This window comes from Scyliorhinus canicula, chromosome 8 (assembly GCF_902713615.1).
Source record: "Scyliorhinus canicula chromosome 8, sScyCan1.1, whole genome shotgun sequence".
Lineage (NCBI taxonomy): Eukaryota > Metazoa > Chordata > Chondrichthyes > Carcharhiniformes > Scyliorhinidae > Scyliorhinus > Scyliorhinus canicula.
In genome coordinates this window covers 168,031,225-168,056,080 of record NC_052153.1, presented here as the reverse complement: position 1 = coordinate 168,056,080, position 24,856 = coordinate 168,031,225, and the positions used below count along the sequence as shown (strand labels likewise).

Here is a 24,856-nt window from a genome sequence, read left to right as displayed (position 1 = left end):
AATGACAAACAGCAACGGCCCCAGAACAGATCCTTGTGGTACGCCACTCGTAACTGAACTCCATTCTGAACATTTCCCATCAACTACCACTCTCTGTCTTCTTTCAACTAGCCAATTTCTGATCCACATCTCTAAATCACCCTCAATCCCCAGCCTCCGTATTTTCTGCAATAGCCGACCGTGGGGAACCTTATCAAACGCTTTACTGAAATCCATATACACCACATCAACTGCTCTACCCTCGTCTACCTGTTCAGTCACCTTCTCAAAGAACTCGATAAGGTTTGTGAGGCATGACCTACCCTTCACAAAACCATGCTGACTATCCCTAATCATATTATTCCTATCTAGATGATTATAAATCGTATCTTTTATAATCCTCTCCAAGACTTTACCCACCACAGACGTTAGGCTCACCGGCCTATAGTTACCGGGGTTATCTCTACTCCCCTTCTTGAACAAAGGGACCACATTTGCTATCCTCCAGTCCTCTGGCACTATTCCTGTAGCCAATGATGACCTAAAAATCAAAGCCAAAGGCTCAGCAATCTCTTCCCTGGCTTCCCAGAGAATCCTAGGATAAATCCCATCCGGCCCCGGGGACTTATCTATTTTCACCTTGTCCAGAATTGCCAACACTTCTTCCCTACACACCTCAATGCCATCTATTCTAATAGCCTGGGTCTCAGCATTCTCCTCCTCAATATTATCTTTTTCTTGAGTGAATACTGACGAAAAGTATTCATTTAGTATCTCGCTTATCTCCTCAGCCTCCACACACAACTTCCCACCACTGTCCTTGACTGGCCCTACTCTTACCCTAGTCATTCTTTTATTCCTGACATACCTATAGAAAGCTTTTGGGTTTTCCTTGATCCTACCTGCCAAAGACTTCTCATGTCCCCTCCTTGCTCGTCTCAGCTCTCTCTTTAGATCCTTCCTCGCTTCCTTGTAACTATCAAGCGCCCCAACTGAAACTTCACGCCTCATCTTCACATAGGCCTCCTTCTTCCTCTTAACAAGAGATTCCACTTCTTTGGTAAACCACGGTTCCCTCGCTCGACCCCTTTCTCCCTGCCTGACTGGTACGTACTTATCAAGAACATGCAATAGCTGTTCCTTGAACAAGCTCCACATATCCAGTGTGCCCAACCCTTGCAGCCTACTTCTCCAACCAACACATCCTAAGTCATGTCTAATGGCATCATAATTGCCCTTCCCCCAGCTATAACTCTTGCTCTGCGGGGTATACTTATCCCTTTCCATCACTAACGTAAAGGTCACCGAATTGTGGTCACTGTCTCCAAAGTGTTCACCTACCTCCAGATCTAACACCTGGCCTGGTTCATTACCCAAAACCAAATCCAAAGTGGCCTCACCTCTTGTTGGCTTGTCAACATATTGTGTCAGAAAACCCTCCTGCACACATTGTACAAAGAACGACCCATCCAATTCAGCCTGGAGCCCAGTTACCAATGGTGTACCGCAGTTCTGGGTCCTCTGCTGTTTGTGATTTTCATTAACGACTTGGATGAGGGAGTTGAAGGGTGGGTTAGTAAATTTGCAGATGATACGAAGATTGGTGGAGTTGTGGATAGTGAGGAGGGCTGTTGTCGGCTTCAAAGAGACATAGATAGGATGCAGAGCTGGGCTGAGAAGTGGCAGATGGAGTTTAACCCTGACAAGTGTGAGGTTGTCCATTTTAGAAGGACAAATATGAATGCGGAATACAGCGTTAACGGTAGAGTTCTTGGCAATGTAGAGGAGCAGAGAGATCTTGGGGTTTATGTTCATAGATCTTTGAAAGTTGCCACTCAAGTGGATAGAGCTGTGAAGAAGGCCTATGGTGTGCTAGCGTTCATTAGCAGAGGGATTGAATTTAAGAGCCGTGAGGTGATGATGCAGCTGTACAAAACCTTGGTCAGGCCACATTTGGAGTACTGTGTACAGTTCTGGTCACCTCATTTTAGGAAGGACGTGGAAGCTTTGGAAAAGGTGCAAAGGAGATTTACCAGGATGTTCCCTGGAATGGAGAGTAGGTCTTACGAGGAAAGGTTGAGGGTGCTAGGCCTTTTCTCATTAGAACGGAGAAGGATGAGGGGCGACTTGATAGAGGTTTATAAGATGATCAGGGGAATAGATAGAGTAGACAGTCAGACACTTTTTCCCCAAGTGGAACAAACCATTACAAGGGGACATAAATTTAAGGTAAATGGTGGAAGATATAGGGGGGATGTCAGAGGTAGGTTCTTTACCCAGAGAGTAGTGGGGGCATGGAATGCACTGTCTGTGGAAGTAGTTGAGTTGGAAACGTTAGGGACCTTCAAGCGGCTATTGGATAGGTACATGGATTAGGGTAGAATAATGGAGTGTAGATTAATTTCTTCTTAAGGGCAGCACGGTAGCATTGTGGATAGCACAATTGCTTCACAGCTCCAGGGTCCCAAGTTCGATTTCGACTTGGGTCACTGTCTGTGTGGAGTCTGCACATCCTCCCCGTGACTGCATGGGTTTCCTCCGGGTACTCCAGTTTCCTCCCACAGTCCAAAGATGTGCAGGTTGGGTGGATTGGCCATGATAAATTGCCCTTAGTGTCCAAAATTCTATGATTAACCTAGGACAACATCGTGGGCCGAAGGGCCTGTTCTGTGCTGTATTTCTCTATATCATCAAGTGGTCTACGACATTATCAAACGAAGCAGGAGAAAACTGTTACTGATAGAGCAGACAAGATTGAATTGATCAAAAAGGCAGTTGCAGGATATGGGAATATTTTGAAATGCTTAAGTATAAGTAACAGTCAAGCCACAGAAAGAAATTACAAAACTGCACAATGCACTGCAAAAAAAACCAGAAAGCCGTTTACAGATGGGGGAATATCGAGTTAGAAAGCTCAGAATTTCGGACATCGTATGATTAGAGAGCTGGGAAGTGTATTTGAAGCTACCGAGAGATATCATGTGGCTTCTGACCTGCTGGATATCCCTGCCAGTGAAATTTAACTGTTTGAAGAAAATTGACTTGCAATGCTTTCCGCATTTGGATTCGCAAACCTGTGTGATCAGGTATTTTCATACATGAAGTCAGCCCACTACAGTATTCCTCTTGGATCTGATCCCGCAGACGCCTGTGTGCAGGATCGAAACGTGCCGGACTTTGGAAAACTCAGCAACGAAAAACAATGGCAAGGTTCACACTAAGCATGCAGGTACAGCAGGCGGGCAGGGCTGTCTCTCTGCAATTATACAGGGCCTTGATAATACCACACCTAGAATATTGTGTGCAGTTTTGGTCTCCTTATCTGAGGAAGGATGTTCTTGCTCTAGAGGGAGTACAGCGAAGGTTTACCAGACTGATTCCTGGGATGGCGAGACTGATGTATGAGGAGAGATTGAGTCGGTTAGGATTGTATAAGTTAGTAACCTGGAAATTGGTCAAACTCTTTGACTTTGAATATGACATGCAGTGAAATGGGCCTATTATATAAAATTGTGCCATCAAGGTGCAGCAATATTCCATATTTAATCGTAGCAGCATGAATTTCTGGCTTAATTCCTCCCTGTCTTGCCAGTGGGTCTATCAGATGGATAATGAGCATCTCTATCTACTCACTCATTGGAGAGAGAATGTAGGGACAATGCAACAGTTAGTATATAGTACCGTGCAGTGTGAATAGAGGATTCTGATCTAGTTTAGTGGTGGCACGGTAGCACAATAGCAGTGGGTAAAAGAGTTGCTTCATAGCTCCAGGGTCCCAGGTTCGATTCACAGCTTGGGTCACTGTCTGTGCGGAGTCTGCACATTCTCCCCATGTCTGCGTTGGGTTCCTCCGGGTGCTCTGGTCTCCTCCCACATTCCAAAGATGTGCAGGTTAGGTGAATTGGCTATGTTAAATTGTCCTTAGTGTCAAAAAAAAGTTAGGTGGTGTTACTGGGTTATGGGGATAGGGTGGAGGTGTGGGCTTAGGTAGGGTGCTCTTTCCAAGGGTCAGTGCAGACCTGATGGGTTGAATGGTCTCCTTTTGCACTGTAAATTATATGATTCTGAATCCCTTGTTAAATTGTTTTCTTAAATAAAGATAGAAGGAAGATCCACTTTACCCAAATGATTGACGTCTTGACATTCCAAGGAGAGTGGTGTTCAGCTGGACAGCATTAAATAACCATTTGTTGCTGTCATCTGATCGACATTAGGAATGATCATGTCCAGGAAGGACATCAGGAGTTTAGGTAGTATTAAAGTCAGCGTCACACAGGATATAAAGTAGGAGTGAGCGAGATCAATAGCTTTCATCCTTTATGTAGTTTCAACGTAGAAAAATATCTTAATGTGCTTCCCAGGAGCCCCAATCGGAAAATAAGAACACCAAGTCGAGGAAGAAGAAATTAGGAGGAGAGATCAAAGGTTTCTTCAAAGAGGTATGATTCAAGGAGTATCTTAGAGAAGGAGAGGTAGATGATGAAGCAGAGAAATTTAAGAAGGTTCCAGAGTGTGGGGCCAAGAAGGATAAATGCAATCCCGCTTAGGTAGAGAGGGGATGCGCAAACGGTTAGAATCAGAGGAGCAGCATGATTGTCACTTTTGGGTGTGCTTGGGAGGTGCTCAAGTGTTGTGCCATTTGGATTATAATATTGATATTGAACTCAAAAAGAATCACTTTAAGGCATTCAGCAGGGAGCCCATCAAACCTTTATGCTTTGACAGTATAACGCCATTTTATTAGCATATCCCAAAATAATACTACGATAATCCTGCCAAAAATCACACGTTAAAAATTGAATTTCATAAAAAAATGTAGCTAAAACTCATTAGAGAAATACGCAGGCCAGTGTTACTATCAATATGGTGACACCAACTTTTCCATTGTAAGCTAAATTTGCATTGCTATTCAGCATCAACTCCACTTGGGACCAGGTACCATTGTTTGGCAATGGGTTGATTCCAGCAACGTGACACATGACATTGTACACATCAACCACCCGAATTGGAGGTGTCTTGTAGTTAATTCTGAAATCTGAACAGTACAAAAACTGAGTTAGTTGTGAAATTTCAATCTACATATTAAAGTTATGACCACTGCCAAAACTGCGATCCATAGTCCATAAAAAGTGATCATCTTACAATATTGAAATTCAAGATATGTTCTGGTGAAAAAATTGTTTTCATACACATGCAAGGAATTGCTTTGACAGACTTTGATGTGAGCAATATTTACCAAGATTGTTACTCACTTTTGCTTTCATATTAGATGTAAATGTGCTGGTTTATTGGACCAGCAGGCATGAAGAATTGCCGATTTATTTCACTGACACTCACCCAGCAGGAATGTGGGTGGGATCTTGTGCTTGGATTGGAAAGATTAAATTCTGAGGAGTTAAAACAAGGCTGGAAGATTTGCCTAACTTTACCTAAAGAAAGGCGTTTCCAGGAAAACTCGCACCTTGAATAAAGTTGTGGAATTAATCATTTCCAGACTGGGAAAAGAATGGATTAGAATGACATTCTGGGAAGCTAAGAATCATTTTGAACTGATTCAGAAAAAAATAATGTCTACATAGAAGACAGTATAATGTATTTTAATGCAATGTATGAGGAGTTTTTCATTTGGATTGCTCGTTCTGTTTGTAGTTTGAAGAATAAGTTGCCTGCAAAAATAATGTTTCGCCAACAACGCTTTTAGTATGTTTGTTACAGTAAATATCTTAAAACACAAAATCATGTCATGTTATCCTTTCAGCTATAAATTACAAATTCAAATTTCACTTTTTTTATATTATCCATCTCTAAGGGGATCATAACAAATGGGGTTTTATCTGGGATTTTGAATCTATAGGCTGCGACAAGTAAACTGGATTTCACAAGAGTTTAAATGAACAAGATTTTACAGTGCCTTTTGGTGTATTCATTGCAAAGTTAAAATGGCCATGTCTATTGTTGAAGCTTTCCTTGAAAGAGAGAACATGGGCACAATTTTGCCACTCCGATGGGTCTGGTGTGACCTTGCTGCATTGGGTGTATAAAGGAGAGATGCCCAAATCAGGCTTCAGTCCGGGTTCAAAAATGCACACAAGACACCCGACCCGCAGCGCCTAGGGCGATCTAGATCACACTCTCACTGGTGGTGAGGGACAAGGCAAGGCAGTGCCCTGGCACTCCCCCCGAACACCCGGCACCCTGGCAATGCCAACCTGGCACCATGACAGTGCCAATCTGGCAATGCATGGGTGCCAAGTTGGCAGTGTTAAGGTGCCAGAGACACTTACAGGGTGCCAGGCTGGCAGTTAAGGGTGCTAGGTTGACACTGCCAAGGGTCAGGGCCTGAGGGGGGTCATACTCATGAAAGGGGGGAGTGATGGGTGGTTCTGAAGCATGGGGGTTGTGAAGGAGCTTCATAAAGTTTGGAGGGATTGAATGGGGGCTCCTGAAATGTGGGTGGGGTGCCTGAAAGATGCCTATAGCAGGGTGTTTTCACTTGGGGGGCATAATGCCCATGTCTGCGGGGGGTGGCACTGTCCATTGGTGGGGAATGTGGGGGGCTATCAAGCTCACTTGAAATCGGGGCACCCTTTCAAAATGGCGCTCCGATCTCAGAGGAGTCGGTCTTGCGGCAGGTTCAAGTCCCCACAGCTGAAAACATTTCCAAGTGTGGGTTAGACAGAGGAGAAACTCCCTAAAACTTCCCGGCTGTGCCCACCCGAGGTCAATGGTCCGCATCCTGCCTGTGGCAATCTGGCAGCGGGCAGGGCAGCGAAAACCAGCCCCAAGTGTGAGTAAACTTGGGATTCCCCGTGACGGGAAACACCCCACCAAACGTGGCCAAAATGTTGTTCTTTGGGTGAATCGCACCCCTTCCCTTTCTTTCATTGTCTTGCAACAGTTAACAAAGGCTCATTTGAAAATAGTGGCAGGCAAGTCAGAAATGGATTTAACAGTAGGCACAAAAATAGCACAGATATTGAGGTATGGCTCAACATTTGAACCTTAAGTAAAAGGCAATCCAGATATAATGGAGATTGAGTTGGCTGGGATTCAGTTACAAATGGAGCAACTTGTACTCAATAGAGAAAGACAAATCAAAAAACCCTCACGAAAAAGACAGTGAAAAGGATAAAGGGAAATGTGAAAACTTGGAATTAGGATTCCAAGAGAGGGCGGATTCTACGTCCAGTGACACCGGAATCATGAAACACGACTGGGCGTAGAATCTCGCTTGAGACGAAAATCGTGGCTGGCGCCGAGCGCCCACCAGAATGTCACGCTCCGGTGCCTCGTCAGCAGCGTCAATGTGTTCTACTCCGTAAATGCCTTGGCATATCATTAATGGGCCCGACCTGGTATTCTCCAGGGCCTCCACGATGCTCCATCTCTGCCAGGAGGAATTGCCAATGGTGAGGTTCACTTGCTTTAAAAATCGGGTAACAGGCACTGTAGCTTCTGAGAGAGAGGAGGTAGGTCATGTTCCCAGAGGATGTTCCCTGGGCTGCCGGTCCACCCCAGGACCGGGGTGTCCAGGCATGTCCTACCGTTGCTGTGGCCCGCAAGGCCACCTTGCTGCACACCCTACTGACTATCACTGTGGCCCGTGGTTGCGCAGTGACACCGGCCGTCTGGGTGCCCCCACTCCATCAACCCCGCGCTCCAACATCCCCATCCCGTCACGACCAGGCACCACCCTGTCGGCGGGGCATCACGTGGCTCACCCAATGGGGTCACCCACAGTATTCCCTACAGGAGGCACTGAACAGGAGCTGCAGAGCATATCAGTGGGTAGGGCCAGCCACCGGAAGCTCTGCCAGGAGCGATGACTGCCGAGGACAAAGGCCACCATGCTGCCGGCACTGACAGGGCCAGGGGTGCGGTGCGGAGGACAGAGTGCCGGGGGAACAGCCAGGGTTGGGTGCAGGGATGGGAGAGAAGGGAGGGGGACAAGCGGGGACAGGAGCTGCAGTGCAGGTCAGGGCCACCGTAAAGCCTGTTGGATCTGGTTGGGTACAGGGATACGCACCATGCTAATATGGCTGCCTTTCACCCCTGCAGACAATGGACTTTGGAATTCAACCCTGAATGGTTGACATCATCCTAGCTGTTGCAGCCCTGGGGATGCACTGAGGCTGTGCGAGCACGATGGTCTCGGGGTGGACCCTGCAGACCAGGAGCTTGCCCCAGAGGAACAGGAACCAGCCATAGTGGATGGAGCCGCCCAACAGGCCGAGGAGGAGTTGGAAAGGACACGCCGCATCTGCCAGATTATGGCGCACCTGGAACCGCGGGGGTATGTGGAGGACACCTGCTCCCAGTGGCTGTCAAGGTGATATTCGCCCTGAACCTTTACTGCACATGGTACTTTCAGGCACCGTGTGCAGACCTGTCTGGGATCTCGCAGACCTCGGTGTGCAGGTGCATCCCTGGCAGCATGCACAACACCTTCATCCTGGCACACTTGATCGTTCCTGACACCTTTGAGGTGCACCCCCGGGTAAGGGGTTGGCTCCTGGGTGACAGGGATTATCCGTTGCTGCTGTGGCTGATGACGTCTATCCAGAGGCCACAGACCAGCACCGAGACTGCTACAACAAAGTCCATGCAGTGACCAGGGACATGATCGAGTGGTGCATCAGCATCCTGAAGATTATTCCTGGGGTGCTCTGGAGGGGCCCTCAAGTATAACGCCAGGAGTGTCTCCCACATTGTGATGGCCTGCTGCACCCTCCACACAATATCGCGCAGCAGAGGGTTGAAGGGCTAGAGGAGGGGGAAGAACGCCAGATCTGGTCTGACAAGGAGGGCCAGGATGGGCAGGGCATGGGCGGTGGCAGGCACAATGTATGCACCAGGGCTGGCGTGCAACGGACACTTTCATCGCCTCCAGGATCACCAACTAGGGGACCCACCGAACGGCACAAACATCCCATCCCACCCCAAACCCCACAGCTCCTACACCCCTCTACCCCTGCCCCCCCCCCCCCCCCCCCCCCCCGCCTCCACCCGGCTGACCACCTCTGCCCAGGGCCATCCTCCCCGCATTAGCTCCCCGCGCTGTGTGAATCCTACCTACCATGCGAGCGGGCCAATGGGCCAATCAATCACACGGTCACATGAAACCCTTGGGGTGGCAGAGGTGGGGACGGGACGTCGGGTGGCGGGGCGGGCGAGGTTGAGAGGGCAAGGGAGGGGCAGGGGTGGGGTACCTGTGCAATGTCCAACCTGGGGGCCTTGTTCCGTGACCACATCGAAACACCCGCCCATCTCCCCCCCCCCCCCCCACCTCCTGCCCCCCTCCCACCCCACTAGCGCCCCCTCTGCAGCCAGCCCAGCTCAGCCCAGCCCAGTCCATCCCTCACATCCTTCTGAATGAGCATCGAGGCAGGCTGGAGCCTTTGTGCGCAGGTTTTTATTTTGAAAATAACAGGTGAACATCTCCATAACGGTTTGTACCATAGCCCCTAACGCTATCTTGTGTCCTGCACCCATGCTAACTTAACTGGTCTTATGGCCATAACCGCTACGTTTAGGTGGATGCCCAGGCAGTACATCATGGTGGAGGTGGCCTGCTGTGATTCCCACCCTTTGACATGGGTCCACTTTGGCGACCGGGCAGTCTCTCATTTGTCCCAGATGGTCCGGTGCCAACCTCTTCTGCCCGCTGCCCATTGGATGCGCCAGGAACAGGAGGCGGGGGAGTCCGAGGCGCTGTGGTGTTCCAGCACCACCTCTTACTCCTTCTGGGTGCCCGATGGCCCCCGGGCTACTCCTTGGGATGGGGGTGCAACTGAAGTGAAGTCTTGGAGCTCCCTCATCACCTGGCACTGCCAGTCCTGGAGGCCCACTCCTGTCTTGACCAGAGAGTCTCAATGCTCACAGCTGTGGAGCACAGGGACTGGGCCACCTCCATCTGGGATTGGCTCAGGTCAGCCAGTGCCCGAGCAATGCCGTCAATGCCTTTAGCCATAGCCCGTTGTCACTGGGCCAAGCTCTGGAGCGCCACAGCAATGTCCATATAGCCCTGATACATAGCTGCCTGTAACAGGGCAGCCCTCTCCTGGGCCTCGGCCACCGCCCGCACAGAGTGCCCCAGGCTTTGGACATTCTGACCCATGGCCGATACATTCGCCCCTAAGGTCTCCACCGCGACACGCGTGATTGGCACCACCTGCTGCTCCTGCACGTGGTTGAACTCCTCCAACTGCACCTGCAGGTGCTGGATGCTCGCCAACAACCCCTCATGTAGTCCCTGGCTCTCCGACTGCATATCCATAATTTATGGCTCTATCAGTTTCAGAAGCATGAAACCCGTCTGGACGGCAGCTAGTCCCTGGGATCGGCTCGCCCTATGACTGTCACCCTCTCGGGAGTTCCTGGGCGCGATTCACCGCTCCCCACGCCGGGTGGGAGAATCGCGGGAGGGCCTCCCGACTAATGACGACCTCCTGGTGCCCCCCCGCGATTCTCCCACCCCCCCGCTCGGAAGAATCGCCGCTCGCCGTTTTTCATGGCGACCGCCGATTCTCCAACCCGGATGGGCCGAGCGGCCTGCCGTTCGCGACCGTTTCACGACAGCAGCAACCACACCTGGTCACTGCCGTCGTGAATTCGCCGTGAGATGCCCGTTTTGGGGCTTGTAGGGGGCCTGGTGGGGAATGAGCACCACGACTGTGCTCGGGAGGGGACAGGCCCGTGATCGGTGCCCACCGATCGTCGGGCCTGCGTCTCAATTGGACGCACTATTTCCCCTCCGCTGCCCCGCAAGATCAAGCCGCCACGTCTTGCGGGGCGGCTGAGGGGGAAGACGGCCACCGCACATGCGCAGGTTCGAGCTGTCAGCCATCGTGACGTCAGCCGCGCATGCGCGGGTTGGAGCCGGCCAACCTACGTATGCGCGGCTGACGTCACATAGGTGCCACCGTCGCGTCACTCTCGGCGTGCCGCCTGAGAGTTACGGAGCACTGCTCCTAGCCACGCCGGGAGGGGAGAATAGGGGGCGAGGAGTGGCCTCCGAGGCAATCGTGAATTTCGGCTGAGTTCACGACGGCCCTCCCGATTTTTCCTGGGAGCAGAGAATTCTGACCCCTACCTTCACCTGATGTACCAGAGCATGTGTGTGGTGTGCACCAGATAGTGCCCCAGAAGCCTCTTTAGTAAAGTTCCCAACCGAGGCGAGTGTCTCTGGGATTGTGGAGGGTGTTGGAGACAGCTGGTGCTTCGGGGTGTCTCGGGGCTGGCGTTTAGGGGATCTCTTCACTGTCTGTTGCAGCCTTGGCTCTAGAATCTGCTTGGATTTGGGATTAGGGGCGGGGGGACACTAAAAGGACCTGCCTTGTCACTAGGTGATCCTGAAAGACACAAGACATGACGCCTGATTGGATTGCGGGTTGGGGAGATGGGTAGTGTGGGGGTGGTGTGGGGGGGTGGGGAGTGGGGTGAGGGTGGTGGTGTGCCTGCCATAGGGACACCGCAACCCAGCTCCCCCGCTGCGGTCCTCCGCCTCGACGAATCCCCTCTCTCCGGGCCAGCCGACCAGGTCCAATGCCAGCCGCTCCACAGTGATGGGCTGTAAATATGGCAGTCTCCATCCGGTCTTCCCTTGCTCTCTCCTGGAGGGGGTGCAGGGAGACAGAAAGGCAATCGGACGTGTGCGGCACAGGGGTGAGCCTGTGCTCCATCCATGGCACGCGGCTGGCATCTGCTTCAATGTGGGGTGCTAGCACACTGCCGGCAGATGGGGTTCCAGGTGTGTGGGATCGGGCTTGGTGCCAGGGGCACTTTTTCATTGGAATCGATTGATTTCCACGTGGTGCCGGTGCTAGCCCATTAACGGATGATGAATTGCTCCGGGATCGGCACCAATTTAGTTCTCATAGAAGTCCACCGATTCAGTCCTGGCGTCAAACACTTAGGGCGCGATTCTCCCAACGGGAGACTGAGTGCCGACGCCGGAGTGAAACCCAAAGTGTTTCACTCCGGCGTCGGAGGCCACTCCTCGCCCCCTATTCTCCCCCCCCCCCCCCCGCCCCCCCAACCCGGGGCGGCTAGGAGCGGTGGCGCGTGAATCCCGAGCGCCCGGCCTTGATGCTTGCGTCAAAGCGGCGCGCCGGGAATGATGCGGCCGGCGCCGCCAAAGCGACGTCAGCTGCGCATGCGCAGGTTGGCCTGCTCCAAACCGTGCATGCGCGGTTGCTGTCTTCCCCTCCACTGCCCCGCAAGACATGGCAGCTTGATCTTGCGGGGCGGCGGAGGGAAAAGAGTGCGTCGTTTACAGACGCCGGCCCGACAATCGGTGGGCACCGATCGTGGACCAGAAATCTGCTGAGCACGCCCGTTGTGCTCGATCCTCCCTCTGCCCCCCACAGGCCCCACACTCACCTGTCGCGCACTGTTCACGCCGGCAGCGACCAGGAGTGGTTGGCGCCGGCGTGAACCGATCGGGTTCAGCAGGCCATTCGGGCCGGAGAATCGCCGGTCGCCGTGAGAAATGGCGAGCGGCGATTCTCCGAGCGGCCTGTCGAAAAACGCGACATGCCATTTTTGGGGGGGGTGGGAGAATCGTGGGGGGTGCCAGGGCGTTGTGGTGTGATTCGCCCGGCCCTCCCGCGATTCTCCCACCCGGGGTGGGGTGCGGAGAATCGTGCCCTTAGTCTCTGAAACGGAGAGTCTCACCCATGGGGCGCGATTCTCCGCAAATCCGGCCTGCCGTGAAGGCTGGCGTGAAACTGGCCGTGTTTCACACCAGCATCGGAGCTCCGTCCCGGGACCCGATTCTCCCCCCCGGGCGGGGCTAGTATCGGGGCCGGGGTAATCACAGTGACGCGGAGTTAGCGAACGTCGCTAACTCCGCCCACCAAGAGTCACGGCGGCTGACGCGCACAATGCCGTCAGCCGTGCATGCGCGGATTGGACGGCTCCAACCCGCGCATGCGCGGATGACGTCATCACGCAGACGCGTCAAACCCGCGCATGCGCGGGCTGTCATGCCCCTCAGCCGCCCCGCGGACTGATCCTGCGGGGCACCGGAAGAACAAATAGTGCGCGGGTATCGGACCCGCTGCCCGCGATCGGTGCCCACCGATCGCAGGCCCATGCCACCCTTGGCACGGCCGTGGTGCGGCCTTGCCAATCGGTGCCATGGTTGTCCGGGACGGGCACTTTGCGGCCGTTTTCAAGAACGCTGAAAGCAGGTGTGATCGCGGCCGTGAAAACGGCCGTAAACTCCACAGTATTCGGCCCATCGGCATGCGAAGAATCGCTGTTCCCCGTAAAAAACGGGGAGCAGCGATTTGTGTTGGGGGGCGGCCGGAGTGGGGGGGGGGGGGAAGAATAGCGGGAGGCCGTGAAAATTGTCGGGAAGGCCCTCCCGCTATTCTCCGACCCGTCGTGGGCAGCGCCCATGGTGTTTGATTGGTGGTAAAGGGAAATTAAACTTCACCAAAAATTTGAAAAGCCATTGGCTTACTCCTGTTCCTCTAATCACTCCAGCCAATACTGTTGTGGTCAGATCCATCTGCGATAGGTCGATTGATGAGAACAAGGTCAAGTCAGTGTTTCCCTCCTGTTGTTTTTCTCACCACCTGCTGCTGACCCAGTCTAGCAGCCATGTCCTTGGTGATGACTTTTCATTTCTTAGTGGGGGGAGGTTATGAGGTTGTTATGTTTATGACTGTGGGTCACCCACAATTGGACTGAAAGATCCCCCCAGGCGAAAATTCCAGCCGGTGTCTCTAACGCAAGGTAAAATAAAGGGAGCCATGTGACACATCTTGAAGTCTGCAATTCTGGGTGATTTGATTGTTAGCGTTTGAAGGACTGTTTAATGGGAGAAGGTGCAAAGTGTTTACAATTTCAACTGGAATAAGATCCAGGAAGGGAAGTTTGGAGGACAGCAATTTAGTGGGAATGGGATCAAGAGAGTGAGAAGTGACCCTCCTGAACAAAATTAGAAGGTAATAGGAGATATAGGAGAGAAACTGGAGATGGATCCAAGTTGAAGACTGGGACACCTTCAAGGGAAATTTGACTTAGTGGGCTAGGGGAAGGGAGGGGAGTAGAAGAGGCAGATAATTCAACAGTCTGAAACATAACAATAAAGAAGTTCATGACCCCCTTGCACTTGTTGTTAGAGGGTTGAGGGTGCTGGAGTGGAGGATTGCAGCAGACGGTGCATAGTGGAGGAAAGTAGCCAAGGGCTATCTTTACATTCCAAGGTAATGCTGGAATAGTGAGTAGTTTTGGTGAAGAAGAGCAGGGCTCCACTACTGGGGTCTCTACCAAAGGGAAAGACCAGGATTAGCGTTAGGAAGAGAGTAAGGAATTCAAACAAGGACAAAGATGTGCAGGTTAGGTGGATTGGTCATGCTAAATTGCCCTGTAGTGTCCAAAGGTTAGATGAAGTTGCTGGGTTATGGGGATGGCGTGGAGGTGTGGGCTTAGGTCGGGTGCTCTTTCAAGGGCTGGTGTAAACCCGATGGGCTGAATGGCCTCCACCTGCACTGTAAATTCTATCATCCAAAGACATCAAAAAGTGGAGGCAAAGGTATTATCAGTAGCTGCAGAAGTACTATAGCGAACAACTGAACAGTTAGTAGCTTCAAAGTACAGTTCTAAGTGACTTGGACTATCAAATCTTCAGGAATTGCACCCTCATCCTATAGAATTCCTTCCAAATCTCCATTGCCTTTGTTACTGCTCTCCAACTTTTCCAAAGCCTCATCCTGGCCTGTTGTTTGACCCTTCAATCTACCTCCCATAATTCCCTCACATCTTGATCAATGTTCACACTTTCGAAAACATTGCGCATTCCTAAAATGTATTTCACGACACAATTTGTCATGTTAGAAACTATAAATTTAAGCTGTTTTTCTTGTACGTTGCATTATAAAACTCTGCTTTGTAGAGACAACTTACAAATTGGAGAACGGTATCTAATAGTTACCTGGTCCATAGGCCAAAAAGAATCCCTGCATGTCCATCAGTTGGTTGTCATAGCCATGCCATCCATGCTGCCAACCTGTCTTGCCACCTGTTTCATTGGCCCAATAAGGCAACTTCTGTATATTCTGAAAGAAAGAACAGCTACGACTCTGAGCGCCTGGAGAATAGTCAAAAGATGAAGCAAGTGGTTTACAATGATTCTCATCGCAAAGGTACACCGGGAAAAAAATATAACGGAAGCTCTGATTCTCCTATTTCCAGTTACACCTCCTCTCGGCACATCTTTTGTTTCTTTATTTGTCCCTTTGCATTCCCTTTTCACCTTACAACATCCTTTAATTGAATCTCTCCTGCTTTCCTCTCTTTTTTTAGAGACATTCCCACTTGATCATTCTGCATTGCCCCCATTTTCCGTCCTCCGTACTGGCTGAAAAACTGTGACACGGTAGCACAGTGGTGAGCACAGTTGCTTCACGGTGCCAAGGTCCCAGGTTCGATTCCTGCTTGGGTCACTGTCTGTGCAGGGTCTGCAAGTTCTCTCCGTGTCTGTGTGGGTTTCCTCCGGGTGCTCCGGTTTCCTCCCACAAATCCTGGGCGGCATTCTCCCCTACCCGGCGGGGCGGGGGGTCCCGGTGTAGGGGAGTGGCGCCAACAACTCCGGCATTGGGGCTCCCCAAAGGTGCGGAATTCTCCGCACCTTTGGGGGCTAGGCCCGCGCCGGAGCGGTTGGCACCACGCCGACTGGCACCAAAACCGGCACCAGTGGCCTTCGAGGCCCGCTGCCGGGGCTGGCTGAAAGGCCTTCGCCGGTTCGCGCATGTGCCGGTGGTGACGTCACCACCGGCGCATGCGCGCTCGGGGATTCTCTTCTGCCTCTGCCATGGCGGAGGCCGTGGCGGCGGCGGAAGAGAAAGAGTGCCCCCACGGCACTGGCCCGCCCGCCGAACGGTTGGCACCGATCGCGGGCCTGGCCACCGTGGGGGCACCACCCGGGGTCCGATCGCCCCACGCCCCCCCCCCCCCCCCCAAGGACCCCGGGGGCCCGCTTGCGCCGCCGATCCCGCCGCCACCAGAGGTGGTTCAAACCTCGGCGGCAGGAGAGGCCTCCCTGCGGCGGGACTTCGGCCCATCGCGGGCCGGAGAATCGCCGCAGGGGGCTCGCCGCTCGGTGCGTCGCGTTTCCCGCCCCCGCTGGAGGTCGGAGAATTTCGCCCCCCTGAAAGCCGTGCTGTTAGGTGAATTGGACATTCTGAATTTCCCTCAGTGCACCTGAACCGGCGCCGGAATGCGGCGACGAGGGGATTTTCACAGTAACTTCATTGCAGTGTTAATGTAAACATACTTGTGACAATAAAGATTATTATTATTATCCCAAACTTTTTCCAGCTCTGACCTAAATCACCAGCTGCGTTTTTCTCACTCCATTGATGCTGCCTGACCTGCTGAGTGTTCTGAGAATTTTCTGTTTCTTTATCACTAAAACGTGACTTATTTCAGCCGGTTTGTAGGCGTCGTGAAGATTTATTTCCCCCCCAACAAAACTCGGCTTCCAAAAATCTGACCTTGGGTACACATTAGATGGTACTTCGTTTTCAGCAGTAATTGGAAAATAATGGACGTGATTTCAGCGAAGCAAACTAAGGAAGAGGAAAAATTAATGAGCATGACTTAATGTTATTTTGAACAGATCCATCTGGATTTTGTCCAATAAATGCCCAATGACGACAAAAATGTTCCTGAAGCAAAATTTAAACTCTCGCTTATTTTCTTTTTTGTTTGAACATCCCTGACGGGTTTAATTCCCTTTGTTTTACTAGTGAGATAAATTCAGATTTCATAATCTTAATTATTTTAGTTACCTTGAGCTACAAAAGCGACCTTTGTGAAATTGTGTTATGTGGCTAATCAATATTTAACAGCATGATGACAGATGAATAGTGATGACTCAGTCTTCCCCCAGAAAACAGTGAGCCGGGTTTATCTGTTGCAGCTCATGCATTATCAGCGCATTGAGGAAATTCAGGCAAGATTTGCATGTCATTAATGGAGCCCCAGCCCCTGGTTTCCTTTACACTTTACAGCACAGGAACCATCCGCTCGGCCAAAAAGGATTATGCCGATGATTACACCCCATATCAACCTTCTACCATAAACGGAGTGAGAGTCAGGCTGGCCTCTTCACAGACATGCTACCCCCCTGCCCCCCCCCCCCCCCCCCCCCCCCACCCAGTTTTCTTCTCTATGCTGCGACTGGAACATGAAAATCTAAGGCCTGTTGTAAAAATGTCCCTTCAGTGAGGATCATTATATCGATGATAATAATCTTTATTAGTGACACAAGTAGGTTTACATTAACGCTGCAATCAGGTTACTGTGAAAATCCCATAGTCGCCACATTCCGACACCTGTTCGGATGCACGGAGGGAGAATTCAGAATGTCCAATTCACCTAACAAGCACGTCTTTCAGGACTTGTGGGAGGAAACCGGAGCACCCGGAGGAAACCCACGCAGACACGGGGACAAGGTGCAGACTCCGCACAGACAGTGACTCAAGCCGGGAATGGAACCTGGGACTCTGGCGCTGTGAGGCAACAGAGCTAACCATTTTGCTATCGACTATGAAGAGTTATTCTTCACACTGAACTTACTCGACACGGTCCTGACAACCACCTACTGTGAAAACTATGTTTACCTCCATGAGCAGAACAATGAACTCAGAAATTCAGAATTATTTTATGGGATGTTCTGCAGCCCCCCCCCCCCCCCCCCCCCACCCCTCTCCCCCCGGTGACATGTCTTGCTGCAGTAGAGGCAACCCACCATTGGCGGTGGCAGGATCTTCCGGTCCCACTGCTGTCAATGGGTTTTCCTTTAGTCCGTGCCCTTTGGCATTGGGGATTCCATAGCAGGGAGTGACCATCGACAGGACTGGAAGATCCCACCGGCGGGAACAGATGGAAAATTTTGCCCATATTCTTTTAGCAGTACATAAGAACATAAGAATTAGGAGCAGGAGTAGACAGCTCATCCCCTTGAGCCCGCTCTGCCATTCAATATGATCATGGCTGATCTCATCTTGGCCTCAACACATCCCTGCCTCTCCTCCATAACCCTTCAACCCATTACTAATTAAAAATCTGTCTATCTCCTCCTTAAACCTATTCAATGTCCCGGCATCCATTCCAGTCTGGGGTAGTAAATTCCACAGATTCCCGACCCTTTGTAAGAAGTCTCCTCATCTGATTTAAATCTGCGACCCCTCATCCTAAAATTCTGACTTCACGTTCTAGATTTCTCCATAAGAGGAAGCATCCGCTCTACGTCTACTTTGTCAATGCCTTTTATCATGTTATTATACCTCCATTAGAACTCGAGAGAGCATAGGCCTAAACTGCTCAATCCCTCTGACATTAGCTTAACATAACCAGGTCAAAATCCATTATAATCAACATGACAGTAAAAAACAACCTGCAGCCTCTCTGATCAGAGCAATGATAAGTTAACGGCACATTTTAAACAATGTTGAGACCTACAAGACATTGATAAATAATCTGCTCTGAAGAAGAGTCAACACATTAACTCTGTTTCTCTCTCCACAGATGCTGCCAGGCCTACTGAGGCTTTCCAGCTTTTTCTGTTTTTATTTCAGATTTCCAACATCCTCAGCATTCTGCTTTACAAATAATCTGTTGTCTGGTTTAGTGCTCTGACATCAGTGTTTAATGGGTGGTTATAAAACAATATTCAAGACATTGATACTTGACAGTTCAACGTGTGACTGACAATGCCGAAGCAGTTTTCACGCAGTGCACCAACTTTTAAAAGTAATCTCTTTGTCTGCAGCTCCAGGTCCTTCATTCCCATAAACCTTTAACGTTTATTCATCCTTTGTACTTTCAGATTAGAATGGATGGATGTTCCATCTCAAAATTGATTAGTCAGGGCAATTAAATTATTGCTGTAGAAAAGCAGACCAGAATCACAAAATGCATCTACTTAAGTTTCTGATTAAGTTTTACAGTGCTCTCTGAGAGATTGCAGGAGTCCAATAAAGTTTAATTCCTCTCTCTATCTAATCATATTCAAGTCTGTGACTGTTGGCAGGGTTGCATATGGTAGCTGTTAATTATTTTTGAAGAGTCTGACTGTACAATGTTCCTTCAATATCAAGGAAAAAAAAATCTCCTTTTGTCTCACGTCAGCACTTCTGCTAATATCACATTGGTACTGTTTCATGTGAAAGTGCCAATGCCGGCTGAAGGAATTTGAAACTACTGCCATAGAAGCCGAATCCTTCAGACAAGTTGATGAATGTTAAAGGGGGTGAAATTGAATTTCAGGATAGAACGTCTTAATCTCAAACACCAAACAAAGGAGCTAACTTAAGAAAAGCAACACTTCATGACTACTGAGTGATGTGAATGTCAAAAACAGAATGCATAAACTGGATGCAGACTTGTCAGTTCAAGCCGAAAGCATAATGATAAAGACTTTATTTTACCGTACCTCTACAATGAACCAGCCTTGGTCAGCAAGCAGAGTAATTGGTGCTACAAACGTTCCTTCTTTATAATGATACTGGTCCGGAATTTCATCTTTCTTGTAGACGCTCATCGCCCTCACTTTTTTAAGGCTGCTGTATAGCTGGTGAAATCAAAGAGAATATGTTGATCAACCAGAAGTGAAACACCTTCATCAAACTGAAGTCCCTACCGTCTGTGATGTTCTTTGTGTTGATCAGATCCTAGGATGGTTGGCGTAGTGTTCACAAAGACCACAACTGGCTTTTATATTAAACAAAGCTAAAGATTTATTTACACTACTTAATTGAATTCGACTCTTACTTCTAGATAATAAATAATTCACAATAATCATACAATCTACACTCCTCTATCACTAATCTCTACACTAATAGAATAACTATGATCTGCCCTCACTCACACTATCTTTCCTAAAGTCTGTTCCCTCGCCTTCTCCACAACTCTCTCCCAGAAGGCTTAGCTTCGATGCTTTATAGAGTTCTGCATCTAGCTTCCTCTGGTGGTTGATTCAGACATAACATTAACCTTACAGTTCTGTACATTTCTCATAATGTCACACCGTTCTTAAAGAAACAGCATTCCTAGTGATTTACAAAATGAATATTTTCAAGTCAGAACAGCTGTACGTCAATCAAATTTTTGTTTTCCCACAAGATTCAGTCCAGCAAAAAAAAACTAGAGTACGATGCTCAACAGTGTGGAAATCAATTGGATTGGACCTGAAAATTCAACAGCAAATTCCAATCAGTTGCTAACTGTATTTTAGAGGAATGGGAATCTGACTTTAAAGAGATTTAAAATATTCATTCATCTTTGATGGACAAATGAAAAAAATTAACGTGGAATCGGCTGAAGCTTTACTAATTTGTTTTCATACAGTCCAATGATGTGCGGGTTAGGTGGATTGGCCATGCTAAATTGCCCGTAGTGTCCTAATAGTAAGGTTAAGGGGGGGAGTTGTTGGGTTGCAGGTAAAGGGTGGATACGTGGGTTTGAGTAGGGTGATCATTGCTCGGCACAACATCGAGGGCCGAAGGGCCTGTTCTGTGCTGTACTGTTCTATGTTCTATAATTACATTGAAGAAGTGCCATAGGTTGATTTGGCCAAACACGTTAAGGTCTTTGATGATAAAGGCTTCCAGCATAATGCTGATCTGATCCCTAAGGTACACTGATGGAAATGGCTTTCTTCCATCAAGAAAATCACACTAAAAGCTTCATATAGGTACCACTCAACTACTCCCTTCCCGATGGCTTAATGTGCTGCACATTGTAATCCAACTTCATATAAGCCGGAAATTTTCCAAATTTGATTCCTGGTCTCTCATGAATTAGATAATTACAGTTGATGTGGAAGTAGAAATAACTACAAGTGGAATTATTGAGAATGCAGTGAAGCACCAGATACTTTAGACACCAATGCAACCAACCAAAGCACCAAAAGGGGTCTATACGAGTTTTCTTTCAGTATCGATTTTGTTTTTTAATTTTAGAGTGCCCAATTAATTTTTTCCAAATAAGGGGCAATTTAGCATGTTCAATCCACCTAGCCTGCACATCTTTGGGTTGTGGGGGAACGAAACCCACGCAGACATGGGGAGAATGTGCAAACTCCACACGAGCAGTGACCCAGAGCCAGGATCGAACCTGGGACCTTGGTGCTGTGAGGCAGCAGTGCTAACCACTGCACCACCGTGCTGCCCTCAGTATTCATTTTTACCGGATCTGGGCATCACTGGTGAGGCCAGAATTTGTTGCTCATCCATAGTTGCCTTTGGAAAGGTGGTGGTGAGCTGCCTTCTAGAACCGCTGAAGTCCATGGGGTGTAGGTACATCTGCAGTGTAGTTAGGGAGGGACTTCCAGGAATATGACACAGAGAAGGAACTGCGATATATTTCCAAGTCAGGATGCTATGTGACTTGGAGGGGAACCTCCAGTTAGTGGGAGTCCCAGGTATCTGCTGCTCGTCCTTCTAGATGGTGGTGTTGTGGGTTTGGAAGGTGCTGCCTGAGGAGCCTTGGTGAGTTACTACAGTGCATTTTGTAGCTGGTACATACTGCTGCTACTGTGCAGCCTGGTGGAGGAATTTAATGTTTATGGAAGGAGTGTTGATCAAGTGAACTGCTTTGTCCTGGATGGTGTCGAGTTCCTGGAGTGTTGTTGGAGCTGCACGCATCCAAGCAAGTGGAGAGTAATCCATCACACTTCTGACTGTGCCTTGTAGGTGGTGGACAGGCTTTGGGGAGTCAGGTGGTGAGTTATTTGCCGCAGGATTCCTAGCCTCTGTCCTGTTCTTGTAGCCACATTATTTACATATTTACATGGCAAGTCCAATTCAGTTTCTGGTCAATGGTAACCCCCAGGAAGTTGATAGTGGGGGGATTCACTGATGGTAATGCCGTTGAATGTAAAAGGACAGTGGTTTGTTTCCCCCTAATTGAGAATGGTCATTGCCTGGCACTTGTATTGCATGAATGTTACTTGCCACTTGTCAGCCGAAGCCTGGATATTGTCCAGGTCTTGCTGCATTTGCATGGACTGCCTCAGTGTCTGAGGAGTTGCGAATGGTGCTGAACATTGTGCAGTCATCAGCAAACATTGAATAGTGATGTCTGTGAGCAGTGATTCTGTGAGCATGACTATGTCAAGCTGCTGCATGACTAGTCTGTGAGAGAACTCTCCCCATTTTGGCCCAGTTGTTAGTAAGGAGGATTTTGCAGGGTCAACAGGGCTTGGTTTGCCATTGTCACTTCCTGTGCCTAGGTCAATGCCAGGTGGTTCATCTCGTTTCTTTTATTTTTATTGACTTTGTTTTGGTTTGATACAATTGAGTAGCTTAGAATTCATAGAATCTCTACAGTGCAGAGGAGGCCATTCAGCCCATCGTGTCTGCACCGACTCTGAAAGAACACCCCAAGTAGGCACACTCCCCTGCCCTATCCCCTTAACCCCAACTAATCTGCACACCTGTGGAAACTAAGGGGAAATTTAGCATGGCCAATCTACCTAATCTGTACATCTGTGGACTATGGGAGGAAACCACAGTACCCAGAGAAAATCCGCATGGATACTGGGAGAATGTGCAAACTCCACATAGACAGTCACCCAAGAATTGCCTGGGGCCCTGGCACAGTGAGGCAAAAGTACCAACCACCATGCCACTTACCAGGACATTTCAGAGGGCATTTAAGAGTCAACTACACTGCTGTGGATGTGGAGTCAAATATAGGCCAGACCAGGTGAGAACTGCAGATTTCTTTCTCTGAAGGACATTAGTGAATCAGTTGTTTTTTTATGAAAATCGGCAATGGTTTCACGGTCATCATTATATTTTTAATTCATGATAATTATTGGATTCAATTTGCACCATCTGCCATGGTGCGATTCGAACGCTGGTCCCCAGAATATTACCCTGGGTCTCTGATCATCAGTCCACTGAGAATGCCATTATGCCACTGGCTCCCCAAGAATGGGTAATTCTTTTAAAAGCTGCAAAATTATCTGATCAATGTCACTGAATCATTTCTGTTCATATCAGAGGCGGGATTATCCGACCCTCCGCCGGGATGGAAAATCGGCGGGGGCCGGCGTCAATCCCGCCCCCGCCGTGTCCTGAATTCTCCGGCACCGGAGATTCGGTGGGGGCGGGAATCGAGTCTGCACCCCCCCCCCCCCCCCCCCCCCAGCGATTCTCCGGCCCGCAATGGGCCGAAGTCCAGCCGCTGTCAAGCCTCTCCTGCCGGCGTGGATCAAACCAGCTACCTTACCGACGGGAGCAGGCGGCGCGGGCGGGCTCCGGGACCCTGGGGAGGGGGGGGGGGACGCGGGGCGATCTGGCCCCAGGGGATGCCCCCACGGTGGCCTGGCCCGTGATCAGGGCCCACCGATCGGTGGGCGGGCCTGTGCCGTCGGGGCACTCTTTTCCTTCCGCCTTCGCCATAGTCTTCACCATGGCGGAGGCGGAAATGACCCCCTCCCCTGCGCATGCGCGGGGATGACATCAGCAGCCGCTGATGCTCTGGCGCATGCGCAGACTTACGCCGGCTGGCAAAGTCCTTTCGGCCCCGGCTGGCATGGCGCCAAAGGCGGTTTCCGCCAGTCGGCGGAGCGCCAACCACTCCGGCGCGGGCCTAGCCCCTCAATGTTAGGGCTTGGCCCCTAAAGGTGTGGAGACTTCCGCACCTTTGCGGCGGCCCAACGCCAGAGTGGTTCATGCCACTCCATCCCGCCGGGAACCCCCGCCCCGCCGGGTCGGGGAGAATTCCAGCCCAGGTTTTTTTTTTATAAATGTCTTTTTGTTGGATTTTTGTCTGTTCATATAAGATGATCACATTCCAGCTTTGAAATAAACATCACTTTAAAGTAACCGTGTCAATACTTTTTTCAAACCTATATGATGGGCCAAAGAGCTTTTTCTGCACTGCAGACCTCTATTGTCAATCCCATGCACAGTCAAAGCATTGGCTGCATACTCCTGCATATTCGTTTGGTGTACTTCCTCAACGAGAGCATGGGATTGGCAAAATTACCCAGCAAAGGTCTAATTCACAGAATCACAGAATTTGTTTCAGTGTGGAAGGAGGCCATTCAGCCCATTGTGTCAGCACCTGCCCTCCGAATGAGCAATTGCCTTGGTATCATTCTGCTGCCTTCTCCCCATAACCCTGCACATCCGTCCTTTTCAGATTATAGTCCACCTCCTTTTCGAATACTTCGATTAAACCTGCCTCCACCACAGGCAGTGCATGCTTAATTAACTAAGTTGAGAAACTATCCTTGGATTACTTGTGATAATACATTGCAATGACTTACATAAGAACATAAGAACATAAGAACTAGGAGCAGGAGTAGGCCATCTGGCCCCTCGAGCCTGCTCCGCCATTCAATGAGATCATGGCTGATCTTTTGTGGACTCAGCTCCACTTTCCGGCCCGAACACCATAACCCTTAATCCCTTTATTCTTCAAAAAACTATCTATCTTTACCTTAAAAACATGTAATGAAGGAGCCTCAACTGCTTCACTGGGCAAGGAATTCCATAGATTCACAACCCTTTGGGTGAAGAAGTTCCTCCTAAACTCAGTCCTAAATCTACTTCCCCTTATTTTGAGGCTATGCCCCCTAGTTCTGCTGTCACCCGCCAGTGGAAACAACCTGCCCGCATCTATCCTATCTATTCCCTTCATAATTTTAAATGTTTCTATAAGATCCCCCCTCATCCTTCTAAATTCCAACGAGTACAGTCCCAGTCTACTCAACCTCTCCTCATAATCCAACCCCTTCAGCTCTGGGATTAACCTAGTGAATCTCCTCTGCACACCCTCCAGCGCCAGTACGTCCTTTCTCAAGTAAGGAGACCAAAACTGAACACAATACTCCAGGTGTGGCCGC

At 49.7% G+C, this 24,856-nt stretch overlaps 2 protein-coding genes across 9 annotated transcripts in view; one reads left to right on the top strand and one right to left on the bottom strand.

The window, feature by feature from the left end:
- Positions 1-19,436, top strand: part of LOC119970680 (cadherin-related family member 2-like) — a 257,761-nt gene extending 238,325 nt beyond the window's left edge. For 6 of the 8 annotated variants that reach the window (XM_038805688.1, XM_038805686.1, XM_038805689.1 and 3 more), the window contains one exon: positions 5,249-5,706. In XM_038805688.1, the coding sequence (XP_038661616.1) occupies positions 5,249-5,370 (122 nt within the window). In that variant the 3' untranslated portion in view covers positions 5,371-5,706. Of the gene's footprint in view, positions 1-5,248; positions 5,707-18,522 lie in introns of those variants that run through there. The other 2 variants (XM_038805691.1, XM_038805693.1) reach the window with 2 other exon arrangements.
- Positions 4,671-24,856, bottom strand: part of enpp6 (ectonucleotide pyrophosphatase/phosphodiesterase 6) — a 68,489-nt gene continuing 48,303 nt past the window's right edge. The window contains exons 6-8 of the mRNA XM_038805697.1: positions 19,430-19,567; positions 14,924-15,047; positions 4,671-5,014 (exon numbers count right to left, since the gene is read on the bottom strand). Of these exons, the coding sequence (XP_038661625.1) occupies positions 4,809-5,014; positions 14,924-15,047; positions 19,430-19,567 (468 nt within the window). The 3' untranslated portion in view covers positions 4,671-4,808. The remainder of the gene's footprint in view (positions 5,015-14,923; positions 15,048-19,429; positions 19,568-24,856) is intronic.